The 26,957-nt window shown below is 47.7% G+C and overlaps 1 protein-coding gene across 4 annotated transcripts in view; it reads left to right on the forward strand.

Annotated features, from left to right (window-relative positions):
- UBE3C (ubiquitin protein ligase E3C) overlaps positions 1 to 26,957 on the forward strand; it is a 1,218,167-nt gene that overhangs the window by 754,281 nt on the left and 436,929 nt on the right. For all 4 annotated transcript variants that reach the window (XM_086941492.1, XM_086941495.1, XM_086941493.1 and 1 more), the window contains one exon: positions 7,220 to 7,307. In XM_086941492.1, the coding sequence (XP_086797618.1) occupies positions 7,220 to 7,307 (88 nt within the window). The remainder of the gene's footprint in view (positions 1 to 7,219; positions 7,308 to 26,957) is intronic.

Here is a 26,957-nt window from a genome sequence, read left to right on the forward strand (position 1 = left end):
CTCAAGCTCCCTACTGTGGCTGTCAGGACTAACCTCCTGACGGAAGTGCTTCAGCCAGCAGCTACTTCTGCGGAGTCGCTGCTTCCTTTCAACAAAGCAGTTTCTGATGTTCTCTTGGGCACTTGGTCCAGGCCCACCACAGGGGCTCCTGTGGTTAGGAACGTGGCCCAACGCCATCTCCCGGCCCCGGGTGACCACATTTTCCTCTTCCAACATCCCACCCCTGAGAGCATGGTTGTCCAAGCCTCTGCTTCCCCGACTGCCTTCCCTTCCGCACCCCCGGATAGGGAATCCAAGAAACTGGATCAGTTTGGAAAGAAGATCTTTTTTTCCACCAGTTCTGCGCTGTGGTCCGTGAACACTGCATGCCTCTTGGGCCGTTATTCTCCCACTCCGTGGGATACAGTGGCACAAGTGCTGCCTCAGTGTCCGGAGGAGGCCCGGGTAGCTCTCTCCCAGGCGGTTGCAGAGGGGATAGACGCAGCTAAGTTCATGATTCGTTGTGGCCTAGACACCGCTGACTGACTGGGCAGATCGATGGCAACGACAGTGGCGGTTCGACGCCATGCCTGGTTGAGGACCACTGGATTCTCGGGGGATGTCCAAAACACACTTATGGACATGCCCTTTGATGGCCGTCGCCTGTTCGGCGACAAATCAGACCATGCGTCTGAGCCGTTTAAGGACTCACGGGCTACGGCCAAGTCCTTGGGGCTCTCCTCAGCCCGCCCTCCTCTGCAGGCGGCTTTTCGTTCCTTGCGTGGCACCGGAAGGGGCGCCCTGCAGCGTTCGCAACAGAGCCACAAGCCTGCGCAGGAACCACAGCGCTGCCGTGGACGTTGGTTCTTCTGTGGATGACCAAGGGGCCAGCTGGCGGGGCAGTCCACCTCCACCCCGTCCACTGCTGCCTCCAACCCTTCCTAGTCTGAACTTTTAGGCCCAGCAGATGCCAGTGGGCGGCAGGCTTCACCATCCCCTCCCCCACTGGCGCACCATCACATCGGACAGGTGGGTTTTAGAAATAGTCTGAAGGGGCTACTCCCTCCCTTTCGAGACCACCCCTCCAGCCATGCCACCTCAATACCACCGCATGTTGGGGGATCACTTGGTGCATCTTCAGCAGGAAGTTGAGGCCCTCTTGGCCAAGGGGGCATCAAGCTCGTTCCGACGCCAGAAGTAGGTTGTGGTTGCTATTCTCACTACTTTCTGGTGCCAAAGAAGGACAAGGTCCTGGGTCCTAGCTTAGACCTCCGGAACGTAAATCGCTTCTTCCGCAAAGAGAAGTTCAAGATGCTCACTTTGGCTCAGGTCTTGTCTGCTCTCGACTCACAAGACTGGATGGTAGCGCTGGACTTGCAGGATGGTTACTTCCACATCCCAGTCCTGCAGGGCCACCAGCGTTACCTGCGGTACATGGTAGGCCACTAGCATTTTCAGTTTACTGTGCTCCCCTTTGGCCTTACCAGCGCCCCTCGGGTGTTCACGAAAGTGATGGCGGTGGTTGCAGCTCACCTGCGCAGATCACGGGTTTCAGCCTTCCCCTATCTCGATGACTGGTTGTTAAAGGCGGGCTCGCCCCAGACAGTCGTCTCCCACCTCCAGAATACGGCCGACCTCCTGCATTTGCTGGGGTTCTCCATCAATGTGCCGAAGTCGCACCTTATTTCCTCTCAGAAACTACTCTTCATCGGAGGGGTCCTGGACACGGCGCAGTTTCAGGTTTTTCCTCCCATAGAGCAAGTCCGGGATATTTGGGCTCTGATTCCAATCTTTCTGCCTTTATCCTGGGTTTCGGTCAGAGTGACCCTGAGGCTGCTGGGCCTCATGGCCTCCTGCATCCTGCTGATCAATCATCCCAGATGGCATATGCGGGCTCTGCAGTGGGACCTGAAGTTCCAGTGGGCGCAGCATCACGGGAACCTGTCCGATCATGTCCAGATCTCGGAGGGCACTGCACAACAGCTGCAGTGGTGACTCACAGACCGGCATTGGGTCGACGGCAGACCCCTCTCCCAACACCAACCGGAGTTCACAGTAGTGACGGATGCGTCCCTCCTGGGATGGGGCGGCCACATGGGAGAGGCTTAGATCCGAGGCCTCTTGTCTCCGGCGGAGTCCAAGCTCCACATCAGCCTTCTGGAACTTCGAGCGATCCGACTTGCACTGAAGGCATTCCTTCCCTCTGTCAAGGGAAGAGTAGTGCAGGTTTTCACCAACAACACCACCTCCATGTGGTACTGCAACAAAGAGGGCGGGTGAGGTCGTGGACCCTATGTCAGGAGGCCCTGCGCCTCTGGACATGGCTGGAGCATCAGGACATTTTCCTGGTGATTCAACAACTGGCAGGTTCTCTGAACACCAGGGCGGACGAACTCAGCCGCAGGTGCATGATGGATCACGAATGGCGTCTTCACTCAGACGTGACGCAATGTCTCTTTCGGAAGTCGGGAGACCCTTGGTTAGATCTATTCACCACCGAAGAGAATGCGCAATGTCAGCAGTTTTGTGCGTTGGAATTTCCAAGGCTGCACTCGCTCGGCGACACCTTTCGTCGTGAGTGGAGTTGCGGTTTGTTGTTGCCCTTTCCGTCTATACCACTGCTACCTAGAGCTGCTGAAGAGGATCCGGCGTGACCGGGCCCAAGTTATTCTTGTAGCCCCAGACTGGGCTCGAAGAGTTTGGTTTCCCGAGCTACTCAGTATGAGCATCGATCCTCTGATCAGACTGCCTCTTCAGGACGATCTTCTGTCGCAGCAGCAGGGGACCGTCCTCCACCCTAACCTGTCCAGCCTCTGCCTCTTCGCGCGGAGATTGAGCGGCGGCATTTGATTCCCTTTGACTTGCCTCCTGAAGTTTGTGATGTCATTCTGGCAGCTGGGCGTCCCTCCACTAATATGCCTGCAGGTGGAACAAATTTGTGGCATGGTGCACAGCAAAGGCTGTGGATCCCCTTTCTGCCCCTCTTTCAGAAGTATCACTCTTCCGTCTTTCTTTGGCCCAGCAGGGCTCTGCTCTGGGCACTATTAAGGGCTATCTTTTTGCTATTTCGGCCTTTCTCAGGCTTCCTGATCAGCCCTCCCTTTTCAAGTCCCCTGTTGTAAATAGATTTCTCAAAGGCATTACACACCTTTTTCCCCCTATTCCTTTTGTGATGCCTCAGTAGGACTTGAACCTAGTTCTTACATACTTTTTGTGCACTCCCTTTGAGCCTCTTCACAACTGTCCTCTTTGTCTCTCGACCTTGAAAACTGCCTTCCTGGTTGCTATCACCTTCGCTAGGCGAGTGAGTGAGCTCCAGGCTCTTTCTTGTAAGCCTCCTTTCCTATCAGTCCATCGGACAAGGTTGTGCTCAGGCCCCGTCCTTCCTTTTTGCCAAAAGTTGTATGGCCTTTCACTTTGGGCACACCATTACCCTGCCCACATTCTTTCCACCTCCTCATCCTTCCAGGGAGGAAGAGAGGCTCCACCGTCTGGACCCAAAGCGGGTGCTCTCATTTTATCTCAATCGCACACAACAGTTCCGGGTGGATGACCAACTCTTTGTTGGCCACGTTGGCACCAAGTAAGGGCGGGCGGTACACAAGAGTACTATCTCACGTTGGGTCGTCTTGTGTATCAATGCCTGTTACACGTTGGCTAAAAAGAAACCGTTGGTGGGACCGCATGCTCATTCCACCAGAGCCACTGCAGCAGCTACTGCTTTGGGACGTGGTGTTCCCCTGCAAGACATTTACTAAGCATTATTGCCAGTACAGCCAAGTCCGGAGAGACGGCTTCTTTGGCCGTTCTATTCTCCGTGACTTTCTGGTGTGATCTTGGTTCGCAGAACTACCACTGGGGTGGTATTGCTGGGGTATCTATTCTAAGGTAAGGACTCTATCACTATGTGTTTCTTTCAGATTGACAAGTTACTTACCTTCGGTAATGATATATCTGTAAGAAATATTAGTAGTGATGGATTTCTTACCACCCCACCCATCCTCCCCGTTCTGCGAACTGATTTCTAGGGTTAAGGTCATCCCTTTTAGGGCCCTAGTTTCAATGCACCAGTGGTCAGCTTCTTGCATGGGTCTGCGTTCCTGGCACGGAAATTTGTGTACAGAAATTACGTCAGTACTTGTGGGCTATGTCTAAGTAGCGGCCGCAACGTCATCTTGGCGACCACGACGCCAGTGACTGACGCGGAGCCGCACAACGCCACCTACCAACGTGCAGGGGTAATACTGACAAAAACTTTCCGGATCCAGTCTGATGCCTGCTGTAATTCTAAGGTAAGGAATCTATCACTACTAATGTTTCTTACAGCTCTATAGTTATCGAAGGTAAGTAACTTGTCCATCTTCCCTCTAACTCACATTTTGGAGGAGGTACATTTTGGAGGAGGTACTGATAAATAAGGGATTCTCACTGGGAAGAACGCGCTAACCTTGCGGGTCATTACTCTCAAGTGCTGTTGTGCCGCAGGCCATGGTTCAACCCGCAACTCTGCCTGCTTCATCACCATGGGCCGTGATGCAGCCTGTGGTGCCCCCAGCTGCGCCTCCTTCTCGGGTGCATCGCGGTGCTACACGGCAGCCTGCTGTTCCAGTATCGCGGTTACACTCCGCAATGCTTATGTCTAGTCCGGGCATGCCGCTGCACACAGTAGAAACACCGCTGCGACTTCCAGTACTTCTATGGGGTATATTTTCACTCATCTTTTGTTCTGCACATTTTACTGCAGCTTCCAGTATATCCTCCAGGAGACATCTTGTTACTACTTCTTCCCATGAGTTTTCAGTCCTGTTTCCCAGAGGGCCTTGGGAAGGTTCTTTGTTTTACCCTTTCTAAGATGCCGACCATTCCTATTCCTTACGTTTCCTTTGCCCTGTCCAAGAGGGCAACTGCTTATTTCCTGTTTATCACTTCCTGCCTATGGGTTTTTAAGGGGCTGAGTCCTTCATTTCCGTGCGTTGCAACACTCCTTGCTCCTGCTGGTGTGTCCTTGCTCTTGTTGGTAACGTTTGCTCCTTCTTGGTGTATTTCTGCTTCCTGTTAGCATACTTTTGTTTCTGATTGACGCTTCCTGTTCCAGTTTGGATTCCTTGAAGCCTTCTACTCTTAGTTGGAATTCCTGCCTTCTATTCTCCACTCCTTGATTGTTGTCGCTATTATTTGTGCGTTCTTTCCTTCCATTCCGTTCCTGGAGTCTCTACCCTCAGCAAAGGTTTTTCCCTACTGGGTTTATTCCTCTTGGGACTCCTTTTGGAAGGCACTGTCTGCTCTAGCTTTTCATTGTCTGCAGTACCGTGGCTACCAGAAAGGGGTGCCCTTACCTCAGACAGACCAGAAACTGAAGTCGAGAACCTCTCCAATATGCCAGAACTGGTAAGAACATTACAAGTCATGACAAGTGCCTCCTACAATCAGGAAAGTAACAGAGCTGGGAGAACAGCTACTACTGTATTCTGTTTCTCGTTTTGGGACGACAAAGTGGGGTAGCCTTCGGTGAAGAGTATGCATGGAGAGAATTCTTTGGATGACAGCCATACCCTCAAGTTCACCCCCATCCAGCGCATGTGTAAAATTTCCAGTGTACCATATGACAACATGGCAATGAATCAGTTAAGATGAGACATTTAAGGCTTACCAGGCAATGGTAATCTGTGTCTAAGCTGACTTTATATTCTGGAATTCAAGGATAAACTCAAACATATTATGTTGTACCTGAACATGTCCTGGCTGCAGCTAGGCATACAAGGATAAACCTGCTTTTCTGGGTCTTTGCATCTGAACATGGTTTGCAATTGTTTGCATTTCTAGACATGCACTTAACTGTGTGAGGCCTGTGATGACTAAACCTGAGCATGCATGGCTAGAAGTGGGCTTGTGAGACTGTGTTGGATCATATGACACTGTATGTGGTCATCTGAAACTACATCTGGGAATGCTACACTATACCTGAGCATTTCAGACATCACCAAACACGATTGTGAGTTGCCATGTGATGCTGCACCTTGCATTTTCTTTGTTTGGCGTAGGTTTGCTCTGCCTGGATGTATATAGCTATATCATGCCTAATATAACTAAATTCTTTAACATTATATATTTGTACTGTGTCTTTAACATTAAATGTTATTCTTATTTTAGTTATCGATTGTATGTCGGACCCTTTGTTCATATCTGTTGTGCACTTTTGTCAGGGTCTTCTATAAACTGATACTGTATATCAGCAACATCAGCTTCAGTATTGTTTTCTTTTGGGTTACCACTTTGTCCTCTTTGTATTGAGTAAACTTTACGCTTTAGTAGTTTCTTCAGGTCAGTTGCTTAAGCCTTTAATGACATGGACGTGGTTGTTGTAAAGGAAATGTATACCAAGAAAGCCAATGTGCCCCCTTGCAATTGGTAATGTGTGCAGTGTCACTTTTCTGAGGCTGTCTTTTAAATGAAGACAGTGTGTTACTGCAAAGTTGGTACACCTACCTGGCTGTTAACGCTGGAATTGTTTCCTTCAATTTAACTTTCGTGTCTCCAATTTTGATCAATGAGAAATGGTATTGTGCATGTGGAGTTAATATACTGTAGCTCCTAAAATGGAACAGAGATTATAATCCATCCTTTTTTATTTTTTTGAAAACAGATTTTATTGGTTGCATGGTAGGAATACATCAAGTAATTCTCTGAGCTCCAGAGACATTCACTAGGACAAGTTATTCATTGCCCTAACATGCAAACATTTTCATGAATGATTAGCCAACAAAGAAAGAAATGCATTGTCTCACAAACCCCCCCACCCTCCCCCCCTACCCACAGCTCCCCCTTCCCCCCCGTGCGTGCTGCTGCTTACTCTGTCCATGTCGTGCCATTCGCGCTACAATGTCCACCATAGCACAGGCCCTCCGGCCGTCAGATTAACTGTGGCATGTCGTCCATAATAATCCATCCTTTTTGAGTATGAAGTTGTATCATTTTGATTGAAAGCAATGATGGTGGCAGCCTTGGTTTCATTTGTGAAAAATGATGATCAATACATTTTCCTAGGCCTGGCGGGAAATCTTTCATCTTTATGATTCAAATTCCTGGTAATTTTTGTGAAAAAATAACATTTTGAAAAATCCCCAAATATCCGTTACACATAAAGTTTAAAACTGATTTAATTGAATCACTTCTTTTTTTTTTTTTAAATGCATGTAACTTTTGGCTTACCATCAGACTAACAAATATTTTTCAAAACTAGGTTACCCAACTCTATGTGCCTTCGGCAAGACATGTGTGGCGAGTTAGACGAATGGGAAGAATAGGACCTTTACAGTCTACATTGGATGGTAAGAGAACATCTTCCACAGTTTGAATTGATTTTATTTTGAAAATTGATGCTGATGTGTTGTTGATTGTCTTTCATAGGCTACTACATGTTTCTAACACTTTGGCAGACTATGTAAGCTGATAGAATTTATTTTATTTTATTATTTTTAAGGTGCACTGACACCATGAGGTTTCCTGGCACTACATTTACAGCCAGAGATCAGGGAAGAAAGCTAAATTAACATAGAGTTAACACATTTATAAGATTTTCAAAGTTCACCTAAAAGTCAGATTATTATCCAGTTCCCTGATTTGCAACAGAAGGGAGTTCCAAGGTTTGTGTGTCAGATCGTAGAAGGAGCGCTGCTGAAGTGCAATTTCTATGCGCAAGACGTTCGGAACAGAAGGTGTGTAGACTGCATGGGGTGCTTAGGGGCCTAATCTACTAGGATGTTTTTTTAATTGTCTCTTTACATACCATAACCGATTCTGTTTGCAGTGCGAAGAGTCTTAAGCTGCATGCATTGATCTAATGGTAACCTATGTAGAAAGTGATATGACTGAGATGTGGATGAATTTGCAAAGCTTACATACAGTCCATACAGCTGGGTGGTAAAAAAGCTGCAACTTGATTAGGTACTCCACGAGACACACAATCAGACTATTAAGGTAGTCCAGTCAAGATTAAATCTAGTGATAGTCATTTGGCAAGAAAGAGAGGAACTTCCTGAGGGTACACAGGGACAGGAAGTATAAAAAAATGATGGAATTTACATGGGCTGATAGAGAATTGATGGCCAAAAACAGGAGTATTGTCTTGATGGCATTGAGTTTCAGAAAATTGTTACTCTCCCGTTGTTGTACTGCCTCCTGCCCGTCTTTTAGTCCAGATACAGATTTAGGGTCTGACTAATCTAATGATAACCTCAGTATGATCTGAATAGGATAGGGCCTTCAGCTTGAAGGATCTGATGAGCTGGGAGAGAGGATGAGCAAAGATGTTGAAATGTAAGGGTAATATTGAGTGAGGCTGCAGGACTTCACAGTGGATAGCTACCTTGATGGCGGTATAGTAAACTGTCCCTGATCTGACAAAAATTACTTAACCCCTTCGATGCTGATGACGAGCTCAGCTCGTCATCAGCCACGGGGGGCGTGTGCGGATGACGAGCTGAGCTCGTCATGTAACGCGGCTTTTGAAAAAAAGCCGCGTAGCCCGAAAATTACAGCCGCAGCGATACGGTTAAATCATGCAGCTACTGTGCTCCGAAATCCATATTTAGCCGTGTAGTTGATAACTATAGTATAATTAGCTGCATCAAAAGCGACAGCGATCTAACAAGCTATGAACTAGGATATCTCCATTATTCTGAATTGCCCATATTTTGCCAGGGTGTGGGTGGATTTAGTCCCATGGACAGGGCAGAAGCCCAGATGCTTTGGGTCCAAAATGTCGACCTTTTCCAGAAAGTGTGTTAGCTTAGCCTGTACGACCTTTTTCCAGATATTAGTAAAGGCTGGCAGTAGCATGATTGGAAAATATTTTGTGGGGCCATCAGAGTTGAGATTAACTTTTTTGTAGAGGTTGGAAGTTTTCTGTCTAGCGTGCCAAACCAAGCATCATTTCCCAGAAGAGTGTGGCGGAAGAAGTTTAAGCCGGTGGCGCTCTTTGGTTACGTCACCATTACGCACCCGGCCCGCGTTCCTTCCTATCTCTGCTGCCGGCGACGCCATCACTGGGTGATCCGGGAATCCGAGGACATCGGAGCCGTGTGCATGTAAAGCGCTCTGATACCTACGGGTCAAGCTAGCGCTATATAAAACGTAACTTTTTTTTTTAAACTATACTATTACCACTTTCTAGTTCTTTAGAAAAATGTGTGTCATGAATAGGGTTGCTAATTTAGGAAGAGGGATACCCCTACCATCTTAATAAATGAACTCTGGTTAGGTTAAAACTAAGTCCTTAGAGAATCTCTGCTCAACCACAGGTAGTGTTGGCACTAGAAGTTGCAATACCTCTGCGAAATGCATTTGTTCAAGCAGTACCTCCATTTGGTAAAATCGGAATACAATAAAATTCCCAAACCAATTTAGAAAAAGAAAATGTAACGAATAAAGAGACATACAGATATTCACAGTTTGATAGTGGAACCTGGACTTTATTTAATTTTTTAAGCCAAAAAGTGCCAAGAAAATGTGGAGCGATAATCAAAAGTCACTGGTTGAGGGTGACCAAGGTGTAGGTGCAATTTCTGGCCGACCAAGACAGTGCAGAGGTCAGATACACCAAGCTGGTTGTTCCGATCAAAGATTTTACTTTCTGACTTCAAAATCGTCTTTTGGAACAAGGACCAAGACTGTGGCTGGCAGATGGTCCTTTGAATTTGATTTGATGTTATTGTTGAACTCTTGCTGTAGATGTTGGCTTTGGCGCCAAGAGATCTGAGCAGGACAAACCTGGATTTCATTGCTGCTGAGGTCACCTCACGGGTCTGATAGATTTGCCACCTCACCCCGTTCCAAAATTTCACGTTCAGACTCAGTCACTTTTATGACACCAGAATGCTCAACCAGGGAACGTTTGGAAGCTGTAACTGTGGAGGGCTCACCAAGGCCAGATACCTTTGCTGCAAAGTCCTGCTGATCCAGGTTTCAGCGTGGCAAAAAGCTCAGAGTGGGACAAACCTGGTTTTCTTTCCTGCCTCGGGTAACTCTATCTAGGGCAAGCCTCCGCACCTTCTCCCACTTTATTCAACTGCTGGGAAAGTTCAGTACTGCAGCCCCAGTTCTTCTGGGTAGGTTTCTTTGCAGTAGATCACTGTGCAGTGAAGGCTCCTGCAGTATCATGTCCTCTGTGCTGAGCTGAGCCCTCTTGCATCAGATGTCCTTCTGCTTTTTGTGTCTCTGGAGCAGGCAAACAGAAGTAGTTCTGGGCCCTGGGGACCAGCAGAGGTCAAGAGTCTTCATTCTTGCAGCAGGAATTGGGGTCTTTAAATCATTTTCTTTTTTTGGAATCCGGAGTAATTTTCTTCCAGCAGGGCCGCCTTCTTCAGATATAGTCTTTCCAGGTCCAGGAATGTTCTGAGGGTGTGGTGTTTGAGGTGCCAGATTTATCCTATGCACTGGCCAGTAATTGCAGAAATGTTGTCGTCCAATCCAAACTATTATCTCTCAGTACCCCATGTCCTTTTGCAGCACTTCCAATGTGTCTTACTGTAACATTAATCAGGAGTTGTGTGGCTGTTTCAATATGTTCAAATCCTTCTACATCCAGAATGACCTGTCTTCAGTTCCTTAGTTAGAACCCCATTTGCATGAGCTCATCTCTCGACTGAATGGGTCCAAATGTGTCTGTTTCTTTCTGTGACTAGAGCATGGCTGTCTGAGAGGATCCTGGGATTGAATAAGAGAAGTTGTACCTGTAAAAGTGAAAGGCTTTAGAGCTAATTCTTCCCTTTGTTCTGCCAACTGTTTCTGTCCACTTATAGACTTCTAATGTTTGCTAATTGTTCAGCAATAAACACCTATCTGCTTTCCTTGTGCTCAGAGACAAGCCATTTCCTTCTGTGCTAGAGATATTCAATCTCCCAGTCAACGATCTCTATCCCTGCACTGGCGGGACAGAGTAGCAAATCCAATTTCTGATGGATACTTCTAACTTCAGATTCATTGCCTTGTGATTGTCCCCAGGCACCAGACAGGATCTGGAAAAAGCAGTGTTCCTTTGTGCTGTTAAGTGGTGCTGTGCTACTCCATGTCAACGTTGTTCCACTGTGGAAGTGACAAGAGAGCCACATATAAGCACCAGCCATACATGTTGGCATCACTTCCTTGCTTTCCGCACCTACAGCACATATCCGGAGTTCCCCTGCTCTCTTTCTTCAAGAGGTTTCTTTCCTCTATTTTTTTCTAGTGTGTAAGGGAGCATGTCACTGCCTAAGATTACAAAGTTTAATCCTTGTAGGGATTGTTTCTAGCACATGTCTGTGACATAGCTCCAAAAGGTGTTCATTTGTTCCATGGATTCATCGCACTACTTCACAGCCTCTGACAATTACACTCAGATGAATCAAAAATCATTCAAGAACATGAAGCAAAGCTCTGTGTGGCAAAACACCAGAAGACTCCACGCTCGAGGTCAAAGTTGAGAGAGCGGACCTGCTCCCACTTCAAAATCGTACCTGTGACTGATCTTTTGCATGCTTGAAGTCTTTGGGTAAGTTTAGGAAGAAACATTAGATGTCTAATCACCACTTGGACCGTTGTTCTCCAGAGAAGGTGAAAGGGCATCACCTTGCATCAAGGTTTCTCTCCTGTTCAATAGAGGAGCCAAATCAAGCTTTGATCCTGATGCACCAGAGTTCCCGGGCTTGTTGGTGACAACACAGCAGGTCAAATCCTTTTATTAAACCATGCAGTGCATCTGGTTCCCTCTGGCGTGCTTTTGGGCCCCTAAGATTTGCAGGAGCCTCCAGTTGAGTTGCTGCCGGAGCATCCAGTCTTTGGCGATGTTGAGATAATAATGGAGGGATGGGGGTGGAGTTTGCCTCACCTTATGATGGAGGCAATTGATATATGGTCTAAAAAAATGCCAATGTGTTGAACACCTCACCCAGTACTGGGTTGGTTTCCCTCATGGACCTGAAACACCGGAAAAGTACACACTTTGCTTCTGTTAGGAGGGCTGCTGATGTCCTTGGCCTCCACCTCTACACTTTGGAGGTAAAACAAATGTGCTCACTAATATCCTTCAGCCTGACCAGGCTCTGACCAAACCCTTCTGCTCTTCAGCGAGGGCCTCTCTGACATGCTGTTGGGCACTTGGGATAAAACATGTTCTAGCTTACAGTCAATCAAAAGGTCTCAGTTTGCCAGAGACCAGGTCCAGGTGACTGGATTTCTTAATCCAGCATCAAACTCCTGAGAGTTTGATGGTGATAGCTTCCATCAGCAGAGTCAACCCTAACACCTTTCCGACTTCTCCTGACAGAGTCCAAATTTATCAAAACATTTGGCAAAAGAATGTTCTCCTTGGTCACCCTTGCCTTGAGGTTTATCATCGCCTACTGCCTCCTTGAACGTTACACCCATGCATTTTGGTACATGGTTGGTGAGATCCTACCTGCAGTTCCAGAAGACTTGCGGGCTTCCTTGACCCAAACCGGTTAGGATGACCAGTATGCGGCTAGGCTCGTCAACCGCTCAGGCCTAGTCACCACTAATTGTCTGGGATGGGTTATTGGGACAAGCACAGTGCTCCGGCGCAGCACTGGCTTCTGTGGGGATGTCCAGTCATCCTTAATGGACATGCCTCTTGACAGTTTCTGCCTGTTTGGTTAAAAGAAAAGACTTCACTCTGGAGTTTTTTTTGGACAGTCGCGCTATTGCACACTCTTTGGGACTTTTGGTTCGAGTCCAGCAATCCCTCAACAGTTTTACCCTTATTGGGGATATCCCAGAGGCATGATGTATCTACAGCTTCAGGCCCCACCACCTGCACAATAGACCTCCCAGCCATTTTGAGGGTGGGACATGGGTCCAACAGGCAACGACCAGGCCCTCAGTGGCATCGTATATCCCAACCACTGCCCTCCGGCAACAACCTCAAAAGGTCTTTAGTGCTCCTTTAGTGGCACACTTGCACCAGGTAGGAGGCAGCATCAGCCATTTCTTTCAGGGGCACCAAAACATCACAACCGGCAGGGACCTCTTCAAATAGTACAAATGGCTACACACTGCAATTCTTTTCTACCCACTGCTCCTACCACCTACATCAGAGCAGCCTTCAGAGGACCCTCAATCCAATTTGCGCATGGAGTTGCAGGCTGTTTTTAGCTAAAGGGGCCCTTGATTGGGTTCCCGCTTTGGAAGTGGGGACTAGATATTATTCCCACTACTTCCTTATGCTGAGGAAGGACTTTCAGTTTGCTGTGCACCCTTTCTGGCTAACCAGGGCCCCTAATGTGTTCACAACGGTGATGGCAGTGGTTGCTGTACATCTTTGGAGGTACCAGTCTTCTCTTACCTCAACGAGCGAAATGAAGGTGGGCTCGCCGCAGTCTGCCACAGACCACCTCTTGGTGGCAAGAACATCTTCACATCGTTTGGCTCTCAGTCAGCCTGCTGAAGTTACATCTGTCTCCTTCAAAGAGGCTCCCTTTTATCTAAGCCATCTTGGGTACAGTGCACTTTTGGGCCTTTCATACAAATTGACTGGTCCAAAACATTCGGACTATGATCCTGATATTTCAACCTCTATCCTGAGTCTCAGTGAGGATGGCTCTGAAGCTTCGTGCCCTACTGTTCTCCTGTATTCTACTTGGCGACTTTGCCCGATGTCACATGCAAGCTCTGCGGTGGTATCTGAAGTCTGAGTGGGCCCAGCACCAGGGGAACCGTTCATACTTTATCTAGGTTTCTGAGGAGACTGCAAAAGATCTGCAGTGGTGGCTGGTCAACCACATTTGGACCAGCAGCAGACCCTCCTCCCTACCCTACCCAAAGTAGACTGTTGTCACAGACAAATCGCTCCTTTTTTGGGGAGGCCTTCTGGGAGGGGTGGAGATCAGAAAACTCTGATCTCTGGCAGAAACCTGCCTCCACATCAATTTGTTGAAATTCTGGATGATTCGCTTAGCTTTGCAGGCTTTACTGCTCACCATCAAAGGCAGGTTGGTGCATGTTTCCAAGGACTACACCACCACCATGTGGTATTGCAACATGCAAGGAAGGATGTGGTCCTGGGTACTGTGCCAGGAGGGTCTGTGCTTCTGGAACTGGAGGAATCTCAAAGCATTTCCCTGTGGTTCACCATCTGCGAGTATCTTTAAATGCCAGGGCAAAGGAGCTCAGCCGGTGGCACCCAGTTGTGTCCTTGCCAGCAGAGCCACCAGGCTTCCCAGCCTTTTTGTGGCTGTGAGCATGGTTCCCACAAGTCCTGTGTGAACCAATGCAGAGATGTGCCTAGTCTGCCAGCCCCCTGGCAGTCACAGCCTCCAAACTACTTTGATATACCCCTGCAACATCCCCAGCACTTTATTGGTGGCAGGATCAGGCCCACCTGGCACAGTGATAATCCATACCTTAGGATAAGTGAGTGCCTCAAATTGTCTGAAGGTGTTACACACTTACGCTCCTGGAAACCTTGTTACCTCTGCCACTATTCACGGATCGGATGACGTAAGACCACCTCCCCTTGCTGTGCCAGAAAGTGCAGGCTCTTTTGGCCAATGTAGCCATCAAGGGGGTTTCAGCATTAGAAGTAAGTCATGGTTGCTATTCACATTACTTTCTTCTGCCAAAGAAAGATGAAGGCCTCCACCCTATTCTAGATCTGCGTCCTCTCAATGGCTTCCTGAGGAAGGAGAGATTCAGGTTTCAAACACTTGCTCAGGTCCTGTCTGCATTGGACACTGGAGACTGTATGGTAACTTTGTACCTGCAGGACACCTATTCCCATATGCCTGTACTGCAGGTCCTTCAGCAATACCTGTGGTTCACAGTTGGACAGGAGCATTTCCAATTCTCTGTGTGCTCCTTTTTGGTCTCACCAGTCCCCCGTGGCGTACACAAAATTGGTGGTGGTGGTTGCAGCACAACTGCAGAGGTCTGGGTACCAGAAGTGGGCTAGGCACAGACAGTCTTTACCCACCTCCAGACTAAGGTGAACCTCCTGCTAAAGCAGGAGGCCATTATCAGCATGCCGGAGTCACCTCTGACTCCTTATCTGATGCTCCCTTTCATTGGGACCCATTCTGGATATGATGCAATTCCACTCCTACCCTCTAGAGCAGAGACTCCAGGACATTCAGGCTATGATCCTGATGTTGTAACCTAAGTCCTGGATTTTGATGAGAATGATTCGGAGACTGCTGGCTCTAGTAACCTACTGCATTCTGCTGGTGAAGTGCGGTTGGTGGCATATGTGGGCTCTGTAGTGGGATTTAAAGTCCCAGTGAGGGCAGCAACAAAAGAATCTCTTCGACCAGGTCCACATTTTGAAGTAGACTGTGGAAGGTCTGCAGAAGTAGTTTACAGGCCGCGATTTGGTCAGCTGCAGACCCCTGTCCCTTCCCCACCCAGATCTGACAGTGGTGACTGATGCATCACTTCTGACCTGGGGAGACCATCTGAGAGAGTTGGAAATCAGAGGGCTCTGGTCTCTATTGAGACTCCGCTCTATCTTGGTAGAGCAGCAACTTTCTAGGTCTCTAAACAGCTTGGTGGACTAACTCAACTGTGAATGCCTCACGGACCGCAAATGGCGTCTGCATCCAGAGGTGTTTCAAGGTCTTTTTCAGGAGAGAACCTTGGCTAAATCTATTTGCCACTGCCAAGTAAGCACAATGTCAGGCCCTTCTGTGTGCTGATGTTTCCAAAGCGGCTCTCGCTCGGAGCAGCATTTTGACTAGACTGGAATACGGGACTCCTACATGCCTTTCCGCTGATGCATCTCATTCCCATAGTTCTGGAAAGGATTAGAACCGACTGGGTCCAAGTCATCCTGGTCGCACCTGATTAGAGGAGGGGAGCATGGTATTCATAACTCCTGTGCTTGATCATCTGCCCCTTTGGGAGGATCTACTGTCTCAGCAACAAGGCAGGGTCCTGCACCCAAACTTGTGCATTCTCCACCTTCCTGCTGTCACGGTGTCAGTGGTATATGTAATATGCAACCACTAACCTCGGAAGGTCGTCAGCAGGAACGATGATATGCTGAAAGCCCCCCTTCTTCCCCTGGACGCACCCACACACAGAGTGAAGCATACACAACTATGCGTCAATGCACCCCGGGGAAAAGGGAAGTGGATAAAATAGGAAACACTACCTGTTAGACGGCTCTTCTAGTCCTGTTTCTGTTTCATCTAACATAGACGTTTGTCACAGAAATGTAGTAGTCTTCTACCAGGGGGAACTGCATAGAAGGAAGAGGCAAAGGACCTAGGGTTAGGTATCAACAGAGAGAAACCTTTAACATTAAACTTAAGGCAAGATATCATCCCCCAACTCAGTTTTGTCCATAGGATGTGGAGGAGTAGTTATAACCAAAAAGGATACATCCTGAAATCTTCACCTGTACTCACTGAATGTTACCAGGAATTCTGAGTTCATAGAGTGCAGAAAGGTATTGTCTAATACCAAGAAAGTAAGTGCCACACAACCGTAGTGGTGAAAAGAAATGATACTCAAAATCAGCAAGGTATAAGCTCTAAAACATGAGCGCTCCTGCGCGGCTATCTAAAACACAAAATCAGCAAGGTATGATGGACCAGGAAAAGCGCTCCTGCACTTTCACAGAGCAAACACAAAATCAGCAAGGTATTGTGGACGGAAAAGCGGAGAATGGAAAAAGCGCTCCTGCGCTGTTCTCTCTTTTCTGATCCCCTGAATACCTGTATATAAATCGGCTATCCAGCGGGAATGATGCTTTCCGTATATTGCCCTCGGGAAATGTAGAATTCTCTCGGTGAAGGAAGGCGGCAGCGAGGAAACAGGGTCTTGCACGCCAAAACGCCTTCAACTGAAGAAACGCTCACCACTGCATTGATTCAAATTGTCAAGCTCTGATCCCCAGGGCTGGAGGGGCTTTGTAGGCTTGACCGGAGTTTCGTCTTCCGGTGCGCGACACTCGAGGCTTCTGGGGATTGTAGTGTGGTAGGTTTCATTCGCCCCACAGTGGCCTCCTGAAGGAATTGCAGGCATACCCTTGCATTTTATACCCTGAAGAGGAAACCAAATGAGTCTCTAAGGATTTGCCTCTAAGGGGATGAACAGTGATCGCTACACCTGCGTGGAGATTGAGCGGCCACAGTTGAGGATCTTTGACCTCCCTCACGAAGTCTGGACACCATCTTGGCACCAAAACGTCCATTATGAAAATCTTTTTACACTTGGCATTGGGACAAGTTTGTGACCCGAGGCTGTGAGAAACATGGTGACCCATTTTCTTCACCCCTTTCCTAAGTGTTGTTGATTGTTTTGTCTTAAGCCTGTCAAGGAGTTGCTCTTGTCACAGTTGAGGAGTATCTTTCGGCCATCTCAGCATTTTTGCAGTTGTCTGACCAACCCTCCATGTTTAAGTCACCCTTTGTGACACATTTTCTAAAAGGTCTCCAGCATGTTTCCTCCCTAAGCTTTCATTATGCCCCAGTGGCATCTTAATTGTGTCTTAACCTATTTGATGTATTGTCTCTTTAAACTGACGCATAGCTGTCCTCGCAGACTTTTGGGTATCAAAACAGTCATCTTTGGTGGCTGTCACTTTGGCCAGTAGAGTCAGCGAGCTGCAGGTACTTTCTGTTCAACCTCCGTACATCAGCTTCTTTCCAGACAAACTGGTTTTCCAAACTTGTGCCTCTTTTCTGCCAAAGGTTGTGACAGCCTTTTACATAAGCCAAAGCATCACACTGCTGACTTTCTTTACTCAACCTCACCCCTCCAAAGAGGAAGAGAGACTCCACCGTCTGGACCCTAAAATGTCCCTGTAATTGAATACTGTACCAAAGAGCACTGGTTGGACGATTAACTCTTTGTAGGGTTCACTGGAATAAAGAAGGGAAAGGCATTCAGAAATGACCCATCTCCAGATGGATTGTACTCTGCATTAAATCTGCTATGCATTAGCCAGGAGAAAACCCTAAAGGCTCCAGGCTCATTCAACCAGGGCCAAACCTGTGTCTACTTCCTTAGCCCAAGGATCCATATCCTGGATATGTCATCCTGCCACATGGGCATTCGTGCACATGCTTGCCAAACACTAATGCCTTGACAGCCAGGTCCGTCGTGACTGACACTTTGCCTGTATTCTAAAGTAAGGAATCTGCTAATAGAATTTCCTATCAAATGATCAAGCTGCTTACCTTCGGTAATGCTTTATCTAGTATTGACTCGTATTGACTTTGCATAGCAGTAGTTTCTTTAACAACCCTCCCATCCTCCCTGTTAAGCAAACTGGACTTTTCCATCTTAAAAGGTCCTTGTATGCCCTTGGAATCCGCAACCTTTTCTATCAGTCTTCTTACGTATCTCTGTGCTTCTGGTGCGGATATAGTCCCAAAAGGAAACTGATATTTAAGTGCTGGGGCAGCTCCTATATAGGCACTGTGCCCCTCACATCTGGTGAGGACACCGCCAGAGCAGAGCCGTTTCGCACCACCTACCGGCACCCAGTGATACTGCTCAATATTTTCAGTATCCAGTCTGATGCCTTGTAAATATTCTAATGTATAGAAACTGCGGCTAGATAGCCTCTACCAGAGAAGCCTTCTAAAGGGGTGAATTTGGTTCCCTAGCGCTCACTTGCATATCACACCTCTCTAGTATATTTTGATCAGTAATGCACTGCACAACAAAGGAGGGATGCCCACCCAACATCCTCAATCAGAACCAGCAGGTTCTATATAAACACCTATACAGCCCTATGGCACTTGCAATTTATAATAATTCAGTCTTCAGTCGGTGTGATCAATCTTGCTCTTTACGAGAGCTTTTTTCCACTTTGCATTAACCAACATATTTGGTCTAAATCATGACTTCATCAGGACTCAATATAAATGCAGACCGCATACAATGATAGTTCTGCAGATGGAATTTCCCAAAACACAATATTCTCGAGGCATATGAGCGCCAGATTACACACTGTGCATAGATGGCCACCTAGTGTTGGGCACGGATGTTTGAAGTTTGTTTTTGTTGTAGAAAAGTCTTTGGAAGTCCCAGGACAGGTGACTCCTCCTTTGGATCATACTGCGCATGGTCATCGGCTCCATCCCCAGATTGTTTTTTTCCGCCACCGGGCTCGAATGTGTTTCCAGTGCTCCGTGTTGGAACCGATTTCCTTCGATGCGTAATCCTCACCAGCTTCCAGAATTTATTTTTGAACGTGTTTCCAGTGGATGCTACTCTTCAACATCGAAGATTTCGATTCCGGTCGTCGACGACTGCCTTCGGGCCTAACTAGGCCTCTAGTCCAGCTCATGGAAAGGACGCCATTTAAAAAGTATCCTCAATGTGGGAAGAAATTTCCCCACACCGACCTTCATGAGGTGTGTAACCTTTGCCTTTCCCCGAAGCACGAGGCCAGAGACTGTTCCACTTGTGCCTCCTTCCTCTCCAAGAAGACGATCCGGGACCGAAGAGCTAGGCGGACAATGGCTCGATCTTTAGCTTTGATTCCAGACAACATCTTCGCAGAGAGCGTCGACGTCCCAGAACAACATGGCGTCAACAGCAACTCCGAGCAGAAAACTCCGAAGTCGAGGTCATCACTCCAGCACAGCGGGTCGTAAGTAAGACCATCGACCCCGACCCTTCCTCGATACAGTCAAAAAAGGCTTCGGTCACACCCTCGCCCTCGGGTACACACCAAGACACTGCTTCTACTGCCCCACCTTCGGGCCCGGCTAAGAAGCTAGCTAAGCCTTCCGGCGACTTGGGCTCGAGTCGGCCTCCCCACGGTGCCGGCGCACACCTACCGGCACCGGAAAAGACAACATCACCTACCACGCCGGCATTGAAACAATCGGCGTCGAAACATACTGCTACTCCCTCAGCACCAAAACCCAGGTCGGAACCAAGCAAACAAGCTTCGGATTCAAAAAGACCACCGGAACCGAAAAAACCATCGGATCCAAAAAATGCATCGGAACCGAGAAAATAATCGGAGCCAAAAAAGACTCCTGCTTCTCCTGTTAAAGACCTTACCAAAAAAACAAAAAGAAGCTACTTCGGTGCCAAAACCTCCCTCCGCACCAAAAGATCAGCCTCCTGCAGAGGACTTATTTTACCCGGACCCTGCACAAAAGACTGGTCAATTAACTCTAAGTTAAAAAAAGGACCACTGGATACACCTGCACCGGCTCCTCATCCAAAAAAGGACAGGGCTACCTCTCCTATAAGAGCTCCTTCCCCTCCTCCTCCACCTATGCCATCACCACCTGTGCCCCTACCACAACATTCCCCTACATCCTCTATCATACCAGTTGATGACAACAAGGATGATAGCTATGATGATATAGGGGGTAACCCAGATGATCCATCTTTTCCTCCAGGCTCACCTGACCCGTGGGATGATTACAACACCCCAGACATCCCAAATGTCCCTCAAGACGACATATACCCCTTTAGGCCTTCCCCACCAGAAGACACTATGGGCTTCAATCAATTAGTACACAGAGCTGCGCAGTATCATGGGGCGGACATGCATACAAACCCTGTAGATGAAGACTTCCTAATGGATACCTTTGATAATGCACAAAGATCCTCATCCATTTCACCCATGCTTAAAGGAGTGATTAAGCATGCTCCTGAAGTCTTCATAGACCCAGTTAGAACTCGAGTCATAAACCCACGAATAGAGAAGAAATATAAAGCCGCCCCTTCAGACCCAGCATATATTAAAGGCCCAGTACCACTAGACTCGCTTGTGGTTTCCAATGCACGCAAAAGAGCAAATTCACAAACATCAGGTGACGCTCCCCCACCAGATAAAGAGTCTAAGCTCCTTGACACATCAGGGAAAAGAACTGCGTCTCAAGCAGCAAACATGTGGTGTATTGCCAATACACAAGCATTATTGGCAAGATATGATAGGCACATTATGACAAATTAGAATTATTTATGCAGCACCTCCCTGATAAGTACAAAGATAGAGCAAATGAATTTATCCAAGAAGGGAAAAATATTACATACACCTCCATTCGTTGTGCACTTGATGCAGCAGACACTGCCTACAGAGCAGTTAACACCAGTGTTTTGTTGCGTAGACATGCCTGGCTACGCATATCAGGGTTCAAACCTGAAGTCCAAAGTGCTATACTTAACCAACCCTTTGATGAACAACACTTATTCGGACCCAATGTAGATGTATCCCTTGAAAAGATGAAAAAGGATACAGATACGGCCAAATCTATGGGAGCCCTGCAGTCGCAGGCTCCCAGACGTTCATTTCGCAGCTCATCTTACAGAGGCACCAGGAGGGGATACTCTTCTGACACACCTTCTACCTCGTACAAAGCCCCCACACAATCCACCTATAGTAGGGGTACCAAAGGGGTGGTTACAGAGGTAACAACAAAAAGGGCAGAGGTAAAAACAACAACTCTTGCGCTGCCTCTACCCCTCCCCAATGACTCCCCTCCCCTTCCCCCGCCCCCTTCCACTCCTGTCGGGGGAAGACTACAACAACACTTATCAGCGTGGGAAAACATCACATCAGACAGGTTGGTGCTTCAAATAATTCAGTCAGGTTACTGTCTAGAACTAACATCCATCCCCCCCAAACATACCACCCAGGCAGCGTCCAATGTCACAGGAACATTTTTTCACTGGTCAGGCAGGAAGTGATATCCCTCCTGCACAAAAATGCAATAGAAATAGTCCCAATGCATCAGCAAAACAATGGAGTATACTCCCTATATTTTTTAATCCCATAGAAGGACGGATCTCTAAGACCTATCCTAGACCTCAGACCTCTAAACGTTTACATACAGTCCGATCATGTTCATATGGTCACACTCCAACAACATGTCCTTCCGCTCCTGTTACAAAACGTCTTCCTTGTCACTCTAGATCTCAAGGACGCCTACTTTCACATTCCTATCCACACAGCGCACAGAAAATATCTCAGATTTGTACTGGACGGGCAGCACTACCAGTTCAAAGTGCTCCCATTCGGAGTCACAACAGCACCAAGGGTGTTTACCAAATGCCTAGCAGTGGTAGCAGCACACTTAAGAAGACCGCATATTCACGTCTTCCCATACCTAGACGACTGCTCATAAAAGCCAGCTGATAAAGCCAGTGTGTACAATAAACTCACGCTACGATTCAACTGCTCCACAACTTGGGATTCACAGTAAATCACACCAAGTCACATCTGCAACCTTCACACATACAACGATATCTTGGCGCTACAATAAACACCCAACTAACACTAGCCTATACCTCTCCAATCAGGATAACAATTGTACAAACTCTCATAACAAGATTCAAGCTACAACACTCGCTTCCAGCTCGAGTGTTCATGCAGCTTATAGAAATGATGGCATCTTGCATATTTATAGTACCTCACGCAAGACTGCAAATGCGTCCACTTCAAGAGTGCCTAGCATGCCAATGGAACTAGGCTCGTGGTCAATTAACAGACCTAATGTTGGTACAGGCGGACTCATCGCTCTCTGCAATGGTGGAGCACCAAAAACCTTTCAAAGGGCTAACAGTTCCTAGAGCCAGTTCCTCAGGTAATCTTGACAGCGGACTCATCGCTCTCCGGCTGGGGAGCTCACCTACTGCATCACACCATGCAAGGCAGGTGGACACCGCAACAAAAGTTACTCCACATCAACCACTTGCAGTTACTAGCTGTTTTTCTAGCCCTAAAAGCATTCCAAAAACAAGTATCAGGCAAAGCTGTCTTAGTCCGCACAGACAATATGACAGCCATGTACTATATAAACAAACAAGGGGGAACACACTCTCTGCAGTACTCTCAGTTAGCACAGCAGATATGGAGATGGGCTATTCCACTAAAGATCGTCCTCTTAGCCCAACACGTTCCAGGAGTATAAAACACCATGGCAGATCTGCTAAGTCGACAGACACAGCAGATCCACGAGTGGGAACTTCATCCACAAGTTCTTCAACTGTTCTTTCAAATGTGGGTACAACCTCAGATAGACCTCTCCACCACCCACGAAAACGCAAAATGCCCAACCTTAGCCACCAGATATCCACACCTGCTGTCCAAAGGCAATGCGATATGGATGAACTGGTCCGTAAAATTTGCGTACGCTTTTCCTCCTCTCCCACTACTTCTGTTAGTGGCACGCAAGCTACAGCAACATTCCCTAACACTCATTCTAGTTGCTCCAACTTGGGCCAGACAACCGTGGTACACCACGCTGCTGCAACTATCTGTGGTACCACACCAGAAACTAAGCATATCCCCACGCCTCCTAACACAGAGCCATGGAGAAATCAGATACCCGGACGAAGCTCCGCTCAACCTAGCGATCTGGCTCCTGAAGTCATAGAGTTTGGTTACCTCAACCTTCCTCCAGAATGCATGACCGTTATTAAAGAATCTAGACGTCCCACTACTAGAGCATTTTATGCCGCTAAGTGGAAACGGTTTGTGATATACTGTCAAAACAACCACATAAATCCTTTAGATGTGTCTATTCAACACATCATAGGATACCTATTACACCTTCAAAAGTGGAATTTAGCTTACACGTCTATCAGACTACACCTTGCTGCCATTGCAGCATATTTACAAAATAGACAACATCTATCTCTTTTTAGAGTACCTGCTATAAAAGCTTTCATGGAAGGACTCAAAAGAATAGTCCCTCACAGTACGCCACCTTCAACAGTGTGGAACTTAAACATTGTTCTCACACGGTTAATGGGACCTCCCTTTGAACCGTTACATAAATGTGCATTGCAATTCCTAACTTGGAAAGTAGCTTTCCTAGTAGCTATTACTTCTCTCAGAAGAGTTAGTGAACATCAAGCATTTGCCATTCAAGAACCCTTTCTGCAAATGCATCATAACAAAGTGGTTCTACGCACTAATCCTAAATTCCTTCCAAAAGTCATTTCACCATTCCATCGAAATCAATTCTGTTGAGCTGCCCGTATTTTTCGTGCAGTCACAAAGAGTAGCAGAAAGAGCGCTACACACCTTAGATGTCAAAAGAGCATTACTGTACTACATCGAAAGGACACAAACGTTTCGTAAAACTAAACAACTTTTTGTGTCTTTTTCACCACCACATAAAGGCAACCCCATATCAAAATATGGGATAGCTAAGTGGATTGTTAAATGCATTCAAATATGTTACCAGAAAGCCAAACGTACGTTAACAATCCCTCCAAAAGCCCATTCTACAAGGAAAATAGGGGCTTCAAAGGCATTCTTAGGGAACATTCCCCTAGATGATATATGCAAAGCAGCTACATGGTCTACACCGCACACAATCACAAAACACTATTGTGTAGATGTGCAAACTAAACAACAAGCCACTGTGGGCCAAGCTGTACTAAAAACTCTGTTTCAAACAACTGCAACAGATACGGGTAGTCGCCTCTAAAGGTGGGTACTGCTATACAGTCTATGCACAGTGTGTAATCTGCAGCTCATATGCCTCGAACGGAAAATGCTACTTACCAGTATGCATCTGTTCTTGGCATGTAGAGCTGCAGAGTTACACACGCCCACCCGCCTCCCCGGCTGCCTTTATCTGTTCCAGTATTATCTTAATTAGATACAAATCACATTAACATTACTACTTCTTGTACAGCTCCATTACTTCCCTACTGGCGAAAAACAATCTGGGGATGGAGCCGATGCCCATGCGCTGTATGATCCAAAGGAGGAGTCACCTGTCCTGTGACTTCCAAAGACTTTTCTACAACAAAAACAAACTGCAAACATCCGGGCCCAACACTAGGTGGCCATCTATGCACAGTGTGTAACTCTGCAGTTCTACATGCCAAGAACAGATGCATACTGGTAAGTAGCATTTTCCATTCCTATCCTGTTTATGCACTATCCCACTGCAGTCTGTTCTTTTCATGAATATCCCGATTGCGGGTCTGTATCATTCCCAAACAAAGAATTATGCTCCTGTGGCATGTACAGAGTGCAATGGGATAGTGCTTAAACAAGCTAGGACAGTATTGTGTTTGTGAGGCAGGGGGAAGCAAAGGGGGGCCCTACTGTGCCTGGGGATACATGCGGGGGGCAAATGTTGTGCCCCCGTGTGCGTGGACCCGCTGTTACTGCACGTCATTGACTTGACAGTCCATGACGTGCATGAACAGCCTTTGACATTCTCAGTGCAGTTCCTTTTTGAAAGGCACCTCCATGGGAACGCCAAAGTACCGCCTACCAGACTACATTAATACTTGTAATCTGGCGGGCGGCGGTGAGCTTTGGTTGGGCCCTGGCGGTCAGCTCCAGGACCGCCAACGTTGTAATCAGGCCCTAATTCTTGTTATCAAAGTCTATTCCTATACTTTGGATACATTTTTGAGCTACGTTTAGCTTTTTTTTAACTCTATTTTATTATTTCTATTAGATGGTCTGAGCTGAACCAGCCCTTGGACATCAGTAATCAATCTCTGGACACCTGCACTTTAGGCACTGGCACTTTTAAGGCATTTATTCGACACTGGGGATTAGGCTGCTTTTACTAATCCTAGGCACAGGCTCTTATATGAAGGCTTCCAATTCTAAATACTCAATGCACATGCACTTTTGTGGACTTGATTTTCCCTCTGAGTCTTCGGAAGTCTGCTGATACAGATTGTAATTTTACATTTGATTTTTATTATGTGTGTATTGTATTGCTCTGAAAGGAACACGTTAGTGATAGATTCCTTACCTTAGAATTACCCCCAGGGGTCAAACTGGATCCAGAAAGTTTTCGTCAGCAGTACCCCTGCGCGTCGGTAGGCATTGTCGCGCGGCACCGCGTAAGTCGTCGGCGTCGAGTCGCCTAGATGACGTTGCTAGAGCTACTTAGACACGCTCACGCGCGCTGACGCCAGTTCTTCCTTTTTCTGCGCCAGCAAGCCCAGATCTGGAGAGAGCGGTGCCCCCAGTCACTTTTTGACTGAGTTATTTTTGGGAATTTTGTCTCTGTGTTTTTGAGTCTTTGACTGGTGTATAGGGATGCCCAGTTTTAAGTTTTGTGTGGCTTGTCCCTGCACAATGTCGGTGACGAACCTGCACCATGAGTGTCTCTACTGCTTGGGGCGCGGCCACGACTCCATGTCGTGCCCGAATGCTGGGCCATGGCTCCTAAAACTTTGCGGGAGCGGTCCCAAAAGTTGTTGGAGGGCCGGGAAGTGAGCACCGCGCGGTTCAAGGTCCCTGTGCCGTGAGAGGTCGAGGGACCGGTCGCGGAGCCGCCATCACCACCATCGTTCGTCGAAGTCTTCCCACTGGGAGTCGGGTAACGCAAAACACATGAAGCCTTCGCCTTCTCCTAGCCTGTCGCGTGACTGAGCTGAGGGTGCGGGTGGTGCCACCCCCTGCGGCTCAGACGGAGCCTGCGCAGTTACCGACGACCTACCTGCCCTTCCCGGGTCCGTCGGCGACTCCGGCCCAGCTACAGGACTTCCTGTCAGCCATGGCCTGCCTTTTTGGCCCAGCTGGAACGCCTTCAGATCCCGCGGGTCCGACCGGGGGTCCTTGCTCTTCTTCGTCGCCGGCTCCGGCCCAACGTCATCTACGACTCCGGTCCCCCAGACCCCCATTGATCCATGCATGGATCCAAGTTGATGTCGGGTGGCCTCGTACGACCTCCACCGATGTCGACTGCACCGCCATAGGCGTCGGCCGGCCCCATGGCCAACGCCGTCCCTGGCTTCCACCCCGACGTGGAGACGGCGCCGGACCGGTGTCGATCGACGCCGATGTGGAATTTCTATCCCTTTCTCCATCCGCTTCCGCCTGCCCAGCAGGTTGGGGAGGAAGGGGAGGACTGGGAGGGGTCTGAGGACCTCTCGCAACCCAATGCGAGTTAGACCCGGACTGGGAAGAGGGTTTGGAGGATTCAGGTAACATGGATTTTATTCCAGAACCTGGCACACTGTCTCCTTCTAGCGTGGCTACGATGGAGAGTGGCACATATTCTGTGGTGTTGTGTAGAGCAGCC

Source organism: Lissotriton vulgaris, chromosome 10 (genome assembly GCF_964263255.1).
Source record: "Lissotriton vulgaris chromosome 10, aLisVul1.2, whole genome shotgun sequence".
In the NCBI taxonomy this organism is placed as follows: Eukaryota; Metazoa; Chordata; class Amphibia; order Caudata; family Salamandridae; genus Lissotriton; species Lissotriton vulgaris.